The 19,152-nt window shown below is 44.4% G+C and overlaps 1 protein-coding gene across 1 annotated transcript in view; it reads left to right on the top strand.

The window, feature by feature from the left end:
- LOC123730786 (alpha/beta hydrolase domain-containing protein 17C) overlaps positions 1-19,152 on the top strand; it is a 47,211-nt gene that overhangs the window by 21,915 nt on the left and 6,144 nt on the right. Inside the window, exon 2 of the mRNA XM_045708747.1 lies at positions 15,788-15,967. Coding sequence (XP_045564703.1) covers positions 15,788-15,967 — 180 coding nt within the window. The remainder of the gene's footprint in view (positions 1-15,787; positions 15,968-19,152) is intronic.

Below are 19,152 nucleotides of genomic sequence, written 5' to 3'. Positions count from 1 at the left end.
CTGCACATTGACTTGGTACTGGTGCTCCCTGCATATAGCCATGTTATTACCTCATACCCCTGCATATTGACTTGGTACTGGTACTCCCTGCATACAGCCATGTTATTACCTCATACCCCTGCACATTGACTTGGTACTGGTGCTCCCTGCATATAGCCATGTTATTACCTCATACCCCTGCACATTGACTTGGTACTGGTACTCCCTGCATACAGCCATGTTATTACCTCATACCCCTGCACATTGACTTGGTACTGGTACCCCTGCATATAGCCATGTTATTACCTCATACCCCTGCACATTGACTTGGTACTGGTGCTCCCTGCACATTGACTTGGTACTGGTACTCCCTGCATATAGCCATGTTATTACCTCATACCCCTGCACATTGACTTGGTACTGGTACTCCCTGCATACAGCCATGTTATTACCTCATACCCCTGCACATTGACTTGGTACTGGTACCCCTGCATATAGCCATGTTATTACCTCATACCCCTGCACATTGACTTGGTACTGGTGCTCCCTGCATATAGCCATGATATTACCTCATACCCCTGCACATTGACTTGGTACTGGTACCCCTGCATATAGCCATGTTATTACCTCATACCCCTGCACATTGACTTGGTACTGGTGCTCCCTGCACATTGACTTGGTACTGGTACTCCCTGCATATAGCCATGTTATTACCTCATACCCCTGCACATTGACTTGGTACTGGTACTCCCTGCATACAGCCATGTTATTACCTCATACCCCTGCACATTGACTTGGTACTGGTACCCCTGCATATAGCCATGTTATTACCTCATACCCCTGCACATTGACTTGGTACTGGTGCTCCCTGCATATAGCCATGTTATTACCTCATACCCCTGCACATTGACTTGGTACTGGTACCCCTGCATATAGCCATGTTATTACCTCATACCCCTGCACATTGACTTGGTACTGGTGCTCCCTGCATATAGCCATGTTATTACCTCATACCCCTGCACATTGACTTGGTACTGGTACTCCCTGCATATTTGCCATGTTATTACCTCATACCCCTGCACATTGACTTGGTACTGGTGCTCCCTGCATATAGCCATGTTATTACCTCATACCCCAGCATATTGACTTGGTACTGGTACCCCTGCATATAGCCATGTTATTACCTCATACCCCTGCACATTGACTTGGTACTGGTACTCCCTGCATATTTGCCATGTTATTACCTCATACCCCTGCACATTGACTTGGTACTGGTGCTCCCTGCATATAGCCATGTTATTACCTCATACCCCTGCATATTGACTTGGTACTGGTACTCCCTGCATACAGCCATGTTATTACCTCATACCCCTGCATATTGACTTGGTACTGGTACTCCCTGCATATAGCCATGTTATTACCTCATACCCCTGCACATTGACTTGGTACTGGTGCTCCCTGCATATAGCCATGTTATTACCTCATACCCCTGCACATTGACTTGGTACTGGTACCCCTGCATATTGACTTGGTACTGGTACTCCCTGCATATAGCCATGTTATTACCTCATACCCCTGCACATTGACTTGGTACTGGTGCTCCCTGCATATAGCCATGTTATTACCTCATACCCCTGCACATTGACTTGGTACTGGTACTCCCTGCATATAGCCATGTTATTACCTCATACCCCTGCACATTGACTTGGTACTGGTACTCCCTGCATATAGCCATGTTATTACCTCATACCCCTGCATATTGACTTGGTACTGGTGCTCCCTGCATATAGCCATGTTATTACCTCATACCCCTGCACATTGACTTGGTACTGGTACCCCTGCATATAGCCATGTTATTACCTCATACCCCTGCACATTGACTTGGTACTGATACTCCCTGCATATAGCCATGTTATTACCTCATACCCCTGCACATTGACTTGGTACTGGTACTCCCTGCATATAGCCATGTTATTACCTCATACCCCTGCATATTGACTTGGTACTGGTACTCCCTGCATATAGCCATGTTATTGTTATTCACTGTGCAATTATTCCTTGTGTCACTAAATATTTAATTTGTTACTTTTTATTTTTAACACTGCATTGAAGGACCCGTAAGCAAGCATTTCACTGTTAGTCTACACCTGTTGTTTATGAAGCATGTGACAAATAAAATTGGATTTGATGTCCTATTGAGAGCCTGACAACTAACCTGCCTTGTTGCTAAGCTACATGTTGGAAACTAAGTATAGGTTCAGATATGGAACCATATTTCTTGTCCAGTTTGAATCCCTGTAATAAATCATATAAAACAGGCTGCTAATTGTTGCCAATAAATGAAAATGATGAATAAGCAGACCTTCAAATCCCTCCTCACAACTTCACCTGGCCATGCACATCTTCTCTACACCAGCTCTAGTCGCAACTTCACCTGGCCATGCACATCTTCTCTACACCAGCTCTAGTCACAACTTCACCTGGCCATGCACATCTTCTCTACACCAGCTCTAGTCACAACTTCACCTGGCCATGCACATCTTCTCTACACCAGCTCTAGTCACAACTTCACCTGGCCATGCACATCTTCTCTACACCAGCTCTAGTCGCAACTTCACCTGGCCATGCACATCTTCTCTACACCAGCTCTAGTCACAACTTCACCTGGCCATGCACATCTTCTCTACACCAGCTCTAGTCACAACTTCACCTGGCCATGCACATCTTCTCTACACCAGCTCTAGTCACAACTTCACCTGGCCATGCACATCTTCTTTACACCAGCTCTAGTCACAACTTCACCTGGCCATGCACATCTTCTCTACACCAGCTCTAGTCACAACTTCACCTGGCCATGCACATCTTCTCTACACCAGCTCTAGAGTCACAACTGGTTTTGTGGAGGAACTCTCCTTCTTTCTTAACATTCACATCAATAAACAAGCTAGTGTATGCTGATGTCGCTCATTACAGTTCTCACACAGCCCCATCATTTAGGCTTAGCCCCGTGCTGCACGTCTGTTTACGAGCAGCTAATAACATTGCACTAAATTATTCATTGGTGGGAGGCTTAGCTTTATCAATCCCGCTGAATTCATTTGACCCTTTTCCCCACCCATAAAGCACGTGAACATTGAACCATATCCACGAGGGGATTAAGTCATTACGGCAAAATAATTGAAAACTATTTAGAAAGGGGTCTGGAATGTACGTTATGCCCAGTTTCTAATCCTCCACAGCTGTCGACATGTTTGGGGGATTTGGGACAAGGATCAATCAAACACTCACTGTCATGTTGGCAGTGTCTTCTTAGAAGCCCTCAGTGGTGCGTCATGGTCTCTTTGTGCTCCAGGGACTAAGGACTTGACAAAGCGTAGCCCTACACCAGTTGTTTCATCCTCCAGAGGGGATGTGCTTTTTAATGCTCCTTTTCTACAAGCGTTAACTTCTTGGGGCTATGTGGGACGCTAGCGTGCCACCCGTGGTGCACCCTATCAACAGCATGTGCATTTCAAGTGCGGCAAATTTGAAACCAAATTAATGTCAAAATTCTAATTTTTCAAACATACAACTATCTTACACCCTTTGAAAGATAAACATCTCCTTAATCTAACCACGTTGTCCGATTTCAAAAAGGTTTTACGGCGAAAGCATAAAGTTAGATTATGTTAGGAGAGTACATTGACAATAGCTGTGTGTAATGTTTTGTCAATTCAAAGACAGGCGTCACCAAACCATAAAACCAGCTAAAATGATGCACTAACCTTTTACAATCTCCATCAGATGACACTCCTAGGACATTATGTTAGACAATGCATGCATTTTTAGTTCTATCAAGTTCATATTTATATCCAAAAACAGCGTTTTACTATGGCATTGATGTTGAGGAAATCGTTTCCCTCCAATAACCGGCAGTAAAGTCAGCACCACAAATTAAATAATTAAAATTAGAAAACATTGGTAAAATATTATATTGTCATTTAAAGAATTATAGATTTACATCTCTTGAACGCAATCAACTTGCCAGATTTAAAAATAACCTTACTGGGAAATCACACTTTGCAATAATCTGAGCACTGCGCCCAGAAAAATATGCGTTGCTATACAGACAAACGGCCATGTTGGAGAGATCTAAAATCGAAAATACTATGTAAATAATCCATTACCTTTGATTCTCTTCATCAGATGTCACTTCCAGGAATCCCAGGTCCATAACGAATGTAGTTTTGTTCAAAAAAGCTCATCATTTATATCCAAAAAGCTCCGTGTTGTTAGCACATGATCTAAGCCAGCCGACTTCTCGTCATGAACGAGGGGAAAAAATATATTTACGTTCGTTCAAACATGTCAAACGTTGTATAGCATAAATCATTAGTGCCTTTTTTAACCAGAACATGAATAATATTCAAGGTGGACGAATGCATTCTCTTTTATAACGTATTGGAACGAGGGTACCCAACATGAACTCGCGCGCCAGAGTCTAATCGGCCATCACCGTTCCATGGCTCTTGTTCGGTCAGATCTCACAGTAAAAGACTCAAAACACTTTGTAAAGGCTGGTGACATCTAGTGGAAGCAATAGGAAGTGCCAAAACATTAATCAACCCCTGTGTGTTTCAATGGCATAGGCTTAAAGGTCATTCAACACATCAGGTATCCACTTCCTGTCAGAAAATGTCTCAGGGTTTTGCCTGCCAAATGAGTTCTGTTATACTCACAGACACCATTCAAACAGTTTTAGAAACTTTAGGGTGTTTTCTATCCATATATAATAAGTATATGCATATTCTAGTTACTGGGTAGGATTAGTAACCAGATTAAATCGGGTACGTTTTTTTATCCAGCCGTGAAAATACTGCCCCCTAGCCCCAACAGGTTAAGGCTTTTTAACTCCATGCCCCTTTTGTGTTTTCAGGCAAATTGGGTCAACGGGGCAAATGGTTATAATGTGGGTGAAGTGCACCAGAGTACTCCATAAACGCTTGGCTGACCCCGGCCCTACTGCTCCCTCAGGATGATCATCCTGTCTCTTCCCTGTTCCCTTCCTACCGTGGCGTGGTCTAGCTAGCCTCATAGCTTGGCTGGTGCTCTGTGGGAGAAGCAGATTCTAGTATGGACAGTAGAGTATAGGCCAAGCTAAAGAGAGGCTGGGTTACAGTTGATGGTAATGTGCCCACATCCAGCAGACTGTGCAGGCTCTAGGCTATTAGACCATGTGACCTAACATGGAAAAACTCCAGGGCCTGGCTTAAAGATATATCCTTTGAAAAGAAAGGAAAAGACGAAACTCTGAAATCATCTATGCAGCACCCTTCTGCCTCACGGGGGTGGAGTATCAGTTTCAACGCAGCACCCTTCCGCCCCACGGGGGTGGAGTATCAGTTTCAACGCAGCACCCTTCCGCCCCACGGGGGTGGAGTATCAGTTTCAACGCAGCACCCTTCCACCCCACGGGGGTGGAGTATCAGTTTCAACGCAGCACCCTTCCGCCCCACGGGGGTGAAGTATCAGTTTCAACGCAGCACCCTTCTGCCTCACGGGGTGGAGTATCAGTTTCAACGCAGCACCCTTCTGCCCCACGGGGGTGGAGTATCAGTTTCAACACAGCACCCTTCTGCCCCACGGGGGTGGAGTATCAGTTTCAACGCAGCACCCTTCTGCCCCACGGGGGTGGAGTAGCCGTTTCAACGCAGCACCCTTCTGCCCCACGGGGGTGGAGTATCAGTTTCAACGCAGCACCCTTCCGCCCCACGCGGGTGGAGTTGACCAGTTGCGTATGGTTTGAGCCTAGATGTTAATGGACCTTTGTGCCTCATTTCTGTGCACTCTCCACAGCCTGTGACCAGTTGTCAGAGCTGTCTAGGTGGTCTCTGCCAGGCTGTTTTCCACTGAATCGTTTCAATTATGACAGGAGTATAGACCTCTCTCCTCTCACCTCTCCTCAGGCTGGCCATCCCAGTGCCTCAGGCATCCATGGACATATGACCTGACCAGTTCTGAACCTCCTCTGTCCTTCTAAGAGAATACCTACTCATGCTGTTTAACAAGTTGTTAATGAGCATCTTTAACCCAGCATGTATTCCTATGTGATAACATGGTAATATTATTATTTTCCTTAAATAAGACATGGGGACATTGAATGACAATTGGTGCGTAATATGAGTAGCTAGATGGAAACACAGGGCAATAGGCTGAAACGTGGCTGAAACCCAGATACAGAAAATAACTAGTGTAAAGAATCAAATAAAAACTCAATTACGACAACACAAAGAAAACAAAAACAGCCAATATACAGGAAAGGACAAAATGGTAGGAAATTAAAAAACTAAAATCTCACATTCATTATTAATGCATTGAGAACGGCGAATGGGCTTGTAGAATGCCAAGGCTAGGTCTCGCTAAATGTCATCAGAAGTTCAAATTAAATTGTCTGTACCGCCGAATACCCGAGGCCCTTGCCCCTTTGTCCTCTCCACGTAGCTTACATCCTTGGAAATGTTCTCTGAACACATTTGCACATACTGTAGGCTGCACCATGGTTTAAAGTGGCTTCCTCTCCTCGTCTTCTCCTTCATCTGACAATTTGAGGGTTGAAAGTATTGTTGGTAGTGTCTACTTGGAATTCGCATGAGTGCAAATGACGGCAAGGAGACGAGAAAACGAGAGGAAACTACTTGAGATGCACACCTGGAGTTTGATCAATTCTTAGGCAGGATGCTCTGAATAACAACCAATAAGATCCTCTCTTCAAACAAAAGTGCTCAACTCCAACTTCTTCTAACAAACTATACTTCCAATTAAACATCTGATTTATTGTGATAGAAAACACCAAAGAAATTCACTAGAATGGGTGAGCTGGTATTTGCAGTCGTATTTCCACAACAAGTTTGGTTTTGTGATGTTTCAACTCCAGTCTGAGGATTTAATTCACCTCAGAGCTGGGGTATTTTCAGGGTAAACTGTAAAGACTGTCAACCGGAGGGAAGTTTCTGCCTGAAAACATCTGCAAATGTTTGTTTTGGCTCCCATGAGCCGTTTCGCAAAACTGAGACTACTGTATGTAAGGCGCTTTATCTCGCTAACACCCTTCTCTTGCGACACGAACCACTCTTTTAGTTCATGTCCAAGGCACTTAGGGCTTGCTTTCATTATTTCTGCTACCTGTTAACTCACTCTTCTTCTGGTTCTAGTGAATGCTCGTGAGTTCAACTCGGTGCTGGCTTTTTGACTTGAAGGTTGATTTCAAGTCTGTATATTTGGCATGCTGTGATGATTAGTCTACTGTTATAAGGATTCAGCAGCCCACAAGTGTGAGGACTTTTTGAGTGAGCACTTCTTGATTTGACAATGTTTCCCAGTACAACTGCTTTCATTCTTGCTCTGCTCTCTCTCTCTCTCTCTCTCAGCCTAACTCTTTCTCTTTATGGTAAAAAGTATGACATGTACGGGGGAATGCAAACCTAGCCTATATATTGGGCTACATTTTGTTGGTTTGTTACATAGTGGACTTTCTTGAGGTCGATTCAGTGCTGACCTGGATGTCAAGGTTGCCCTGTCGTGCTAGCCCCATTTTTTCCATTGAATCTCACCAATGGATGTTTGTTTATGGAAACATGGCATCCACACTGGGCTTGACTACTCTTTTGAATATCTCTTTTCCTCTCCAGTAGTTCTCTCTCTGTAGCTTTCCTTCCATTCAGTGCCTCTGGTGTTTGGACAAGTGTTTTCACTAAACACTTTATTTTCCCTCACTCCACATGTCACTGCTTCTCCAAACACTGGGTTATGATCAATTCCCTGATTTAGCATGGAATAAGAGAATGTTCTTGTTTTTGTCCAGTTTAAACGCAATTCGATTTCCTGTCCATTTTTCTCTCTCGAGCGAACGGCCCTTTTTCCAGTCATACTTTGGCAGTGGATGTCTTTTTAAATTCCACATCTGAAATCACCACTTGGTGTGTCTCAGTGACTTTTTGACCTGTTTATCTCAATGCCTGACCTTTACTCAGGTCAGGGGTCATTATTCCTCATATTGGAGACCCACATGGTTTGTTTGCAGGCATTTCTTATTTTCTTCTAACCCAGTTCTAATATACCTCATTCAACTAGGCTTGAATATTCACTACATTGGTGTTAGAATGGCGTCTGATATGGTATGTTAATACTGAGCTGGAACAAAAATCCTGTACACCTTGTTGCTTTCTCCAGTACTGGGAGAACACTGCCTTAGGGACTTCAATAACAGCCGTGTCTGCAAACAAAGATGTCCAGCCTGTGATGCCTTAGCAGGGGAAATTAAAAGGGAAGTGGACTTGTCTCATCCTTTAAACATCCCTGGTTAATAAATACCTGCGTCAATCAGCAGTTGAAACGATAACAAAGCGTTTGCTAAAAAGCTGAGGGATAGGGCTATAGAAATGGAACCACTCTCAAATTCATACACAGTGCTATGGATGCAAGGACTGACCATCCATGATATAAAAATAATAGTTTTAACCATGTTTTGAGGTTATACAGTGTTTTTTGTTTTTACATTTACTTTGTTTACAAACATTGGAGTAAAGCTTATTTTGGGTTCTGATGTGGTAGGACAGTTGAACTCAGCTCCTGAGGCATTTCTACGTTATATTCTTTAAGAATCAGTGGGTCCATATTATAGATATTACAGCTTGCCTCTAAGGCCAAAACCATGAACTTTTCCTCCTGGATGGAACAGTTAGATTTGGGTCGGGATCTTGTTATTAAAGCTCTCTTGGCTGACTGGATGAAAAGCGAGGGGCACGTCGTTCACTCACTCCTCTGTTTCTGTGTTTATTTCTTGGTTACACTATTTTCCTCACTCACCTTCTTGTTCTCTCTAGCTGCCTCTCTCAAACACACAAACGTTGTAATTTGAACTATCGTGGGGCCGTGACTGGTGTCCTGTAATATAGGTATCTTATTGATACTGGCTCAGTTTCCTACTGTAGGCAGTTAGCTGCCTAGTGATTGCAACATTGGAACTATCTGATGTGAATAGATGACAACGATGTTTAGTTTCCAAGTGCTACTGAATAAGCTCAACTGAAATGCACCAATTACACATGATCCACAATGCACCAATTACACATGATCCACATTACTCTAATATATCAATCCAATCCAAATCTTTTATGTTGATCTGGCCTAGGACGGCAGCAGAACTGCTAGGACCAGGCCTGACTAACACAATTTGCCTCTAATTTACTTGCGTTTGCAGCGGACCTTTGCCTGCTCAAAGTGAGCCGCTGCTGTTGGGAAGTCCAAACTGTCCTACTCCTTGGAGTAGCTTAATGTGCATCAGCCTCGTTATGGTGTCTTCGAGAAGGAGCGATCTGGAAGCCATCGGCCTCGTTACTGTGTCTTTGAGAGAGCGCGCTCTGGAAGCCATCTTTACTCTGTTTTGGAGAAAGAATCCCCTCTCGGGCTCAGTGAAACGGGCATAATCAACACAATCTGGGAAAATGTTGCCCAGTCGGGGTGTACTTAGCTGGTCCCTTATGGGAACCTCACATCTTTTGCGTGAGTGAAAATAGAAACACACATGAATTTCCCAGCAGCCTGAGGATTCATTAACCCATGCAGTATATTTGCCTTTGAAGTTAGAGCACGTCGACTGGCATTTCCATCATTTATAAAAAGCATTAGGCATTGGGCCGGCAGCATTGGGCCGGCAACATTTTGGCTGACTTTATCGGCTTTTCATTTATTTTTGGGGGCCAAAAGCCAGCATTTACTGACTAACAGAAACCCTGGCGCACACCCTCAAACACACACACCCAATCACACACCTCCTTCAACCCTCCGCCTCCTTAGCTGGGCCTAATTGTACAGCGTAATTTCATGGGTAAATTTACATGCACCTACTCACCTTCCACATATTTAGCCATGCCTAACTGTAAGGCATCTTAGCTTGTGGAGAGTTGTGTAAGCCTTTGATTCACCCCCATGCATTCCACACATTCTTGGAGTTCTCAGAGTTCATTCTAAAAGGCCCAACAAAGCAGAACGTGACGTTGAGGGCAGTCTCAGGGAACACCGTGTACAGTACTCCCTTCCTCTCTGCCTTGCCTGCCTTTGTACGCACACACACACACACACACACACGCACACGGGGTTCACAGCTGTTTTGTCTCCCCGGGAACTTTCACCTTCAAAGGGGACTAGCCTTTAGGTCACGTATCAAATGTGTTTCCATTTTGTCGGCAGACTTCACCGCATACCTGACACACAGCTCCTCGAAGATCGGGTTCCCTGAGGTTTGCTCTCGCCATGGGAAAGCCTGCCAAGAGTGGAGGAGGAGGAGTAGTGGGAGAATGAAATGTAGGGCTGTCCTCTCGCTCCCTCTGTCCTCCACCCATCCATCCCTTATTTTATCTCAATGCTGTAGCTTGAGGTTTTATAGGGCAGAACTGATGCCTGAAGTGTGTGTGTGTGTGTGTCAGTGTACCAGGCAGACAGCTGCCCCGGGCCGCAGCACTGGCAGACAGGCTTTAAAGTGACAAATGATCCTCCCCTATTCGGTCTGCTGCCTCCCACTACGGGCCTAGAGACTAAGCTACATAGCAACGTAGCTGAGCTACATACAGTGTGTATATATAAGTATAGCTCTGTACACAAGTCTGGATTTAACTACACAGCTCTCCTTTCACTGTGTAAACTCATCTCAACTCTAACTGATGTGCTGATAAGAGTAGATGTTTCATGTCAGTTGGATTTGAAGGGTTAAGTATATCATGATGTCATCAATGTTATTTCATGACATCCTCTGTAGCTCAGTTGGCAGAGCATGGTGTTTGCTACTACAAGATAGTGGGTTCAATTCCTGGGACCACCCATACATAAAATGTATGCCAGCATGACTAAGTCGCGTCGGGCTAAAAGCCTCTGCTAAATGGCATGTATTATTATATTGTATTGTTTACGTATTACATTATAAACTTTCTGTTATGGCGTGTTGTTGTACAGGGATGTCATGTTGGGTTAGATAGGAGATATCGTCTCCTTGTTGTACAGGGATGTTAGATAGGAGGAGGTATCGTCTCCTTGTTGTACAGGGATGTTAGATAGGAGGAGGTATCGTCTCCTTGTTGTACAGGGATGTTAGATAGGAGGAGGTATCGTCTCCTTGTTGTACAGGGATGTTAGATAGGAGGAGGTATCGTCTCCTTGTTGTACAGGGATGTTAGATAGGAGGAGGTATCGTCTCCTTGTTGTACAGGGATGTTAGATAGGAGGAGGTATCGTCTCCTTGTTGTACAGGGATGTCAGATAGGAGGAGATATCGTCTCCTTGTTGTACAGGGATGTCAAATAGGAGGAGGTATCGTCTCCTTGTTGTACAGGGATGTCAGATAGGAGGAGGTATCGTCTCCTTGTTGTACAGGGATGTCAGATAGGAGGAGGTATCGTCTCCTTGTTGTACAGGGATGTCAGATAGGAGGAGGTATCGTCTCCTTGTTGTACAGGGATGTCAGATAGGAGGAGGTATCGTCTCCTTGTTGTACAGGGATGTCAGATAGGAGGAGGTATCGTCTCCTTGTTGTACAGGGAAGTCAGATAGGAGGAGGTATCGTCTCCTTGTTGTACAGGGATGTCAGATAGGAGGAGGTATCGTCTCCTTGTTGTACAGGGATGTCAGATAGGAGGAGGTATCGTCTCCTTGTTGTACAGGGATGTTAGATAGGAGGAGGTATCGTCTCCTTGTTGTACAGGGATGTCAGATAGGAGGAGGTATCGTCTCCTTGTTGTACAGGGATGTCAGATAGGAGGAGGTATCGTCTCCTTGTTGTACCGGGATGTCAGATAGGAGGAGGTATCGTCTCCTTGTTGTACAGGGATGTCAGATAGGAGGAGGTATCGTCTCCTTGTTGTACAGGGATGTTAGATAGGAGATATCGTCTCCTTGTTGTACAGGGATGTTAGATAGGAGGAGGTATCGTCTCCTTGTTGTACAGGGATGTTAGATAGGAGGAGGTATCGTCTCCTTGTTGTACAGGGATGTCAGATAGGAGGAGGTATCGTCTCCTTGTTGTACAGGGATGTCAGATAGGAGGAGGTATCGTCTCCTTGTTGTACAGGGATGTCAGATAGGAGGTATCGTCTCCTTGTTGTACAGGGATGTCAGATAGGAGGAGGTATCGTCTCCTTGTTGTACAGGGATGTCAGATAGGAGGAGGTATCGTCTCCTTGTTGTACCGGGATGTCAGATAGGAGGAGGTATCGTCTCCTTGTTGTACAGGGATGTTAGATAGGAGGAGATATCGTCTCCTTGTTGTACAGGGATGTTAGATAGGAGGAGGTATCGTCTCCTTGTTGTACAGGGATGTTAGATAGGAGGAGGTATCGTCTCCTTGTTGTACAGGGATGTCAGATAGGAGGAGGTATCGTCTCCTTGTTGTACAGGGAAGTCAGATAGGAGGAGGTATCGTCTCCTTGTTGTACAGGGATGTCAGATAGGAGGAGGTATCGTCTCCTTGTTGTACAGGGATGTCAGATAGGAGGAGGTTTTGTCTCCTTGTTGTACAGGGATGTTAGATAGGAGGAGGTTTCGTCTCCTTGTTGTACAGGGATGTTAGATAGGAGGAGGTATCGTCTCCTTGTTGTACAGGGATGTTAGATAGGAGGAGGTATCGTCTCCTTGTTGTACAGGGATGTTAGATAGGATGAGGTATCGTCTCCTTGTTGTACAGGGATGTTAGATAGGAGGAGGTATCGTCTCCTTGTTGTACAGGGATGTTAGATAGGAGGAGGTATCGTCTCCTTGTTGTACAGGGATGTTGGATAGGAGGAGGTATCGTCTCCTTGTTGTACAGGGATGTTAGATAGGAGGAGGTTTCGTCTCCTTGTTGTACAGGGATGTTGGATAGGAGGAGGTTTCGTCTCCTTGTTGTACAGGGATGTTGGATAGGAGGAGGTATCGTCTCCTTGTTGTACAGGGATGTTAGATAGGAGGAGGTATCGTCTCCTTGTTGTACAGGGATGTTAGATAGGAGGAGGTATCGTCTCCTTGTTGTACAGGGATGTTAGATAGGAGGAGGTATCGTCTCCTTGTTGTACAGGGATGTTAGATAGGAGGAGATATCGTCTCCTTGTTGTACAGGGATGTTAGATAGGAGGAGGTATCGTCTCCTTGTTGTACAGGGATGTTAGATAGGAGGAGGTATCGTCTCCTTGTTGTACAGGGATGTTAGATAGGAGGAGGTATCGTCTCCTTGTTGTACAGGGATGTCAGATAGGAGGAGGTATCGTCTCCTTGTTGTACAGGGATGTCAGATAGGAGGAGGTATCGTCTCCTTGTTGTACAGGGATGTCAGATAGGAGGAGGTATCGTCTCCTTGTTGTACAGGGATGTCAGATAGGAGGAGGTATCGTCTCCTTGTTGTACAGGGATGTCAGATAGGAGGAGGTGTCGTCTCCTTGTTGTACAGGGATGTCAGATAGGAGGAGGTGTCGTCTCCTTGTTGTACAGGGATGTCAGATAGGAGGAGGTATCGTCTCCTTGTTGTACAGGGATGTCAGATAGGAGGAGGTATCGTCTCCTTGTTGTACAGGGAAGTCAGATAGGAGGAGGTATCGTCTCCTTGTTGTACAGGGATGTCAGATAGGAGGAGGTATCGTCTCCTTGTTGTACAGGGATGTCAGATAGGAGGAGGTATCGTCTCCTTGTTGTACAGGGATGTCAGATAGGAGGAGGTATCGTCTCCTTGTTGTACCGGGATGTCAGATAGGAGGAGGTATCGTCTCCTTGTTGTACAGGGATGTTAGATAGGAGATATCGTCTCCTTGTTGTACAGGGATGTTAGATAGGAGATATCGTCTCCTTGTTGTACAGGGATGTTAGATAGGAGGAGGTATCGTCTCCTTGTTGTACAGGGATGTTAGATAGGAGGAGGTATCGTCTCCTTGTTGTACAGGGATGTCAGATAGGAGGAGGTATCGTCTCCTTGTTGTACAGGGATGTCAGATAGGAGGAGGTATCGTCTCCTTGTTGTACAGGGATGTCAGATAGGAGGAGGTATCGTCTCCTTGTTGTACAGGGATGTCAGATAGGAGGAGGTATCGTCTCCTTGTTGTACAGGGATGTCAGATAGGAGGAGGTATCGTCTCCTTGTTGTACAGGGATGTCAGATAGGAGGAGGTATCGTCTCCTTGTTGTACCGGGATGTCAGATAGGAGGAGGTATCGTCTCCTTGTTGTACAGGGATGTTAGATAGGAGGAGATATCGTCTCCTTGTTGTACAGGGATGTTAGATAGGAGGAGGTATCGTCTCCTTGTTGTACAGGGATGTTAGATAGGAGGAGGTATCGTCTCCTTGTTGTACAGGGATGTCAGATAGGAGGAGGTATCGTCTCCTTGTTGTACAGGGAAGTCAGATAGGAGGAGGTATCGTCTCCTTGTTGTACAGGGATGTCAGATAGGAGGAGGTATCGTCTCCTTGTTGTACAGGGATGTCAGATAGGAGGAGGTTTTGTCTCCTTGTTGTACAGGGATGTTAGATAGGAGGAGGTTTCGTCTCCTTGTTGTACAGGGATGTTAGATAGGAGGAGGTATCGTCTCCTTGTTGTACAGGGATGTTAGATAGGAGGAGGTATCGTCTCCTTGTTGTACAGGGATGTTAGATAGGATGAGGTATCGTCTCCTTGTTGTACAGGGATGTTAGATAGGAGGAGGTATCGTCTCCTTGTTGTACAGGGATGTTAGATAGGAGGAGGTATCGTCTCCTTGTTGTACAGGGATGTTGGATAGGAGGAGGTATCGTCTCCTTGTTGTACAGGGATGTTAGATAGGAGGAGGTTTCGTCTCCTTGTTGTACAGGGATGTTGGATAGGAGGAGGTTTCGTCTCCTTGTTGTACAGGGATGTTGGATAGGAGGAGGTATCGTCTCCTTGTTGTACAGGGATGTTAGATAGGAGGAGATATCGTCTCCTTGTTGTACAGGGATGTTAGATAGGAGAAGGTATCGTCTCCTTGTTGTACAGGGATGTTAGATAGGAGGAGGTATCGTCTCCTTGTTGTACAGGGATGTTGGATAGGAGGAGGTATCGTCTCCTTGTTGTACAGGGATGTTGGATAGGAGGAGGTATCGTCTCCTTGTTGTACAGGGATGTTAGATAGGAGGAGGTATCGTCTCCTTGTTGTACAGGGATGTTGGATAGGAGGAGGTATCGTCTCCTTGTTGTACAGGGATGTTAGATAGGAGGAGGTATCGTCTCCTTGTTGTACAGGGATGTTGGATAGGAGGAGGTATCGTCTCCTTGTTGTACAGTGATGTTAGATAGGAGGAGGTATCGTCTCCTTGTTGTACAGGGATGTTAGATAGGAGGTATCGTCTCCTTGTTGTACAGGGATGTTGGATAGGAGGAGGTATCGTCTCCTTGTTGTACAGTGAGGTTAGATAGGAGGAGGTATCGTCTCCTTGTTGTACAGGGAGGTTAGATAGGAGGAGGTATCGTCTCCTTGTTGTACAGGGATGTTGGATAGGAGGAGGTATCGTCTCCTTGTTGTACAGGGATGTTGGATAGGAGGAGGTATCGTCTCCTTGTTGTACAGTGATGTCATGTTGGGTCAGGTATCTCCTAGGAGGATGATGGTAGTAGTCTGGGTCTGATCGATTCACCTTCATTTGTTTCTTTACTTTTTTTATCACCCCCTTTCCTTCATCTCCTTGTCCACAACTATTGGTCTGTCTCTCTCTCTCTCTCTCTCTCTCTCTCTCTCTCTCTCTCCCTCTCTCTCGCCTAACCCCTCTCTCTCTCTCTCTCTCTCGCCTAACCTCCTTCCTCTCCAGGTATGGAGTGACCCCAGAGAACATCATTCTGTACGGCCAGAGTATCGGCACGGTACCCACGGTGGATCTGGCGGCGCGCTACGAGTGTGCCGCCGTCATCCTGCACTCACCTCTTATGTCCGGCCTGAGAGTGGCCTTCCCTGACACGCGCAAGACCTACTGCTTCGACGCCTTCCCCAGGTGGGTTATTATGGGGTGAGATGATGAGATAGTGGGTCGGTGGAAGTAGATGGAGTCTAGGGACAGAGGGAAGGGATGTTGGATGTGTTAGCTTTCTTGGCCTGTTGTCTTTGACTGACAGTTGAAATACAGCCATGTGCCACAGCCCTGATTTTGGATTTTGGGTAGGTAGTGTTATCTCTCTCCTGCAGGGTGCTGAGGGGATGTTAAAACCTGTTAGGGCTAGGGGGCAGTATTGACACGGCTGGATAAAAAACGTACCCGATTTAATCTGGTTACTAGTCCTGCCCAGTAACTAGAATATGCATATAATTATTGGCTTTGGATAGAAAACACCCTAAAGTTTCTAAAACTGTTTGAATGGTGTCTGTGAGTATAACAGAACTCATATGGCAGTCAAAACCCTGAGACAAATCCTGACAGGAAACTGAAATCTGATGTGTGGATATCACTTCAAACATTTGCCATTGAAACACACAGTGGCTTGCGATTCATTTAGCACTTCCTAAAGCTTCCACTAGATGTCCCCAGTCTTTACAAAGTGTTTTGAGCCTCCTACCATCAAAATTGACTGAAAGAGAGGATGTTTACCTTGGTCACAGGAAATGGGCCATTACCATTGTGACTTCGGCGCCCATGGGTACTCTCCCTTTTCGAAACGTTTTGAAAGACAATGCAACCATCCCAATGGAATATTATTGAAGCCCTGGTTGAAAAAAGCCCCTAAAGATTTATGTTATACAACGTTTGACATGTTTGAACGAACTTAAATATATATTTTTGCTCATTCCTGACGACAAGTCAGACGCACACGGTACATTTTCACTAGCCTTCGGAGCGCGCTAACGCTATTGGGACATAAATTATTAACTTTTTTGAACAAAACTACATTTGTTATGGACCTGGGATTCCTAGAAGTGCCTTCTGATGAAGATAATCAAAGGTAAGGGATTATTTACAATAGTATTTTTGATGGTTGATCGTTCCAAGATGGCTCAAAACATGTATAGCCTAGACTATTTTTCTGGGCATACCACGTCGTTTATTGCAAAGTGTGATTTCCCAGTAAAGTTATTTTTAAATCTGGCAAAGAGATGGCATTCAAGACATGTTAATCTATAAGTCTTTGAATGACAATATTACATTTTAACAATGTTTTCGAATAGTAATTTTGTAAATTGTAGCGCTAATAAACCGGAAGCATTTGAGGCAAAATATTTTCTGAACGTCATGCGTCGATGTAAAATGCTGTTTTTATATATAAATATGAACTTTATCGAACAAAAAATGCATGTGTTGTGTAACATGATGTCCTAGGAGTGTCATCTGATGAAGGTTGTCAAAGGTTAGTGCTGCATTTAGCTGTGTTTTGGGTATTTGTGATGCATGCTAGTTGCTTTGAAAATGGCTGTGTGATTATTTCTGGCTGGGTACTCTGCTGACAATCTAATTTACATTTTACATTTAAGTCATTTAGCAGACGCTCTTATCCAGAGCGACTTACAAATTGGTGCATTCACCTTATAATATCCAGTGGAACAACCACTTTACAATAGTGCATCTAAATCTTTAAGGGGGGTTAGAAGGATTACTTTATCCTATCCCAGGTATTCCTTAACCTGTTAGGGCTAGGGGGCAGTATTTGCACGGCTGGATAAAAAAAATGTACCCGATTCAATCTGGTTACTAATCCTACCCAGTAACTAGAATAGCCATATACTTATTATATATGGATAGAAAACACTCTAAAGTTTCTAAAACTGTTTGAATGGTGTCTGTGAGTATAACAGAACTCATTTGGCAGGCAAAACCCTGAGACATTTTCTGACAGGAAGTGGATACCTGATGTGTTGTATTACCTTTAAACCTATGCCATTGAAAAACACAGGGGCTGAGGAATATTTTGGCACTTCCTATTGCTTCCACTAGATGTCACCAGCCTTTACAAAGTGTTTTGAGTCTTCTGGAGGGAGATCTGACCGAACAAGAGCCATGGAACGATGATGGCCCATTAGACACCTGGCGCGCGAGTTCATGTTGGGTACCCTCGTTCCAATACGTTATAAAAGAGTATGCATTCGTCCACCTTGAATATTATTCATGTTCTGGTTAAAAAGGCCCTAATGATTTATGCTATACAACGTTTGACATGTTTGAACGAACGTAAATATATTTTTTTCCCCTCGTTCATGAAGTGAAGTCCGGCGGGCTTAGATCATGTGCTAACAAGACGGAGATTTTTGGACATAAATGATGAGCTTTTTTGAACAAAACTACATTCGTTATGGACCTGTGATACCTGGAAGTGACATCTGATGAAGAGAATCAAAGGTAATGGATTATTTACATAGTATTTTAGATCTCCCCAACATGACGACTAGTCTGTATCGCAATGCGTATTTTTCTGGGCGCAGTGCTCAGATTATTGCAAAGTGTGATTTCCCAGTAAGGTTATTTTTAAATCTGGCAAGTTGATTGTGTTCAAGAGATGTAAATCTATAATTCTTTAAATGACAATATAATATTTTACCAATGTTTTCTAATTTTAATTATTTAATTTGTGATGCTGACTTGACTGCCGGTTATTGGAGGGAAACGATTTCCTCAACATCAATGCCATAGTAAAACGCTGTTTTTGGATATAAATATGAACTTGATAGAACTAAAAATGCATGCATTGTCTAACATAATGTCCTAGGAGTGTCATCTGATGGAGATTGTAAAAGGTTAGTGCATCATTTTAGCTGGTTTTATGGTTTTGGTGACCCTGTCTTTCAATTGACAAAACATTACACACAACTCTTGTAAATGTACTGTCCTAACATACTCTAAATTTATGCTTTCGCCGTAAAACCTTTTTGAAATCGTAAAACGTGGTTAGATTAAGGAGATGTTTATCTTTCAAAGGGTGTAAAATAGTTGTATGTTTGAAAAATTTGAATTTTGACATTTATTTGGATTCAAATTTGCCGCTCTTGAAATGCACCTGCTGTTGATGGAGTGCACCACGGGGGGGACGCCTGCGTCCCACCTAGCCCATAGAGGTTAAAGAGGTGGGGTTTCAGGTGACTCCGGAAGGTGGTGATTGGCTCCGCTGTCCTGGCGTCGTGAGGGAGCTTGTTCCACCATTGGGGTGCCAGAGCAGCGAACAGTTTTGACTGGGCTGAGCGGGAACTGTGCTTCCT

The sequence above is a fragment of the Salmo salar genome, chromosome ssa26, assembly GCF_905237065.1.
Source record: "Salmo salar chromosome ssa26, Ssal_v3.1, whole genome shotgun sequence".
Taxonomy (NCBI): Eukaryota; Metazoa; Chordata; class Actinopteri; order Salmoniformes; family Salmonidae; genus Salmo; species Salmo salar.
The sequence above is the reverse complement of the archived record's forward strand: the minus strand, read 5'-3'. Positions and strand labels throughout refer to the sequence as shown.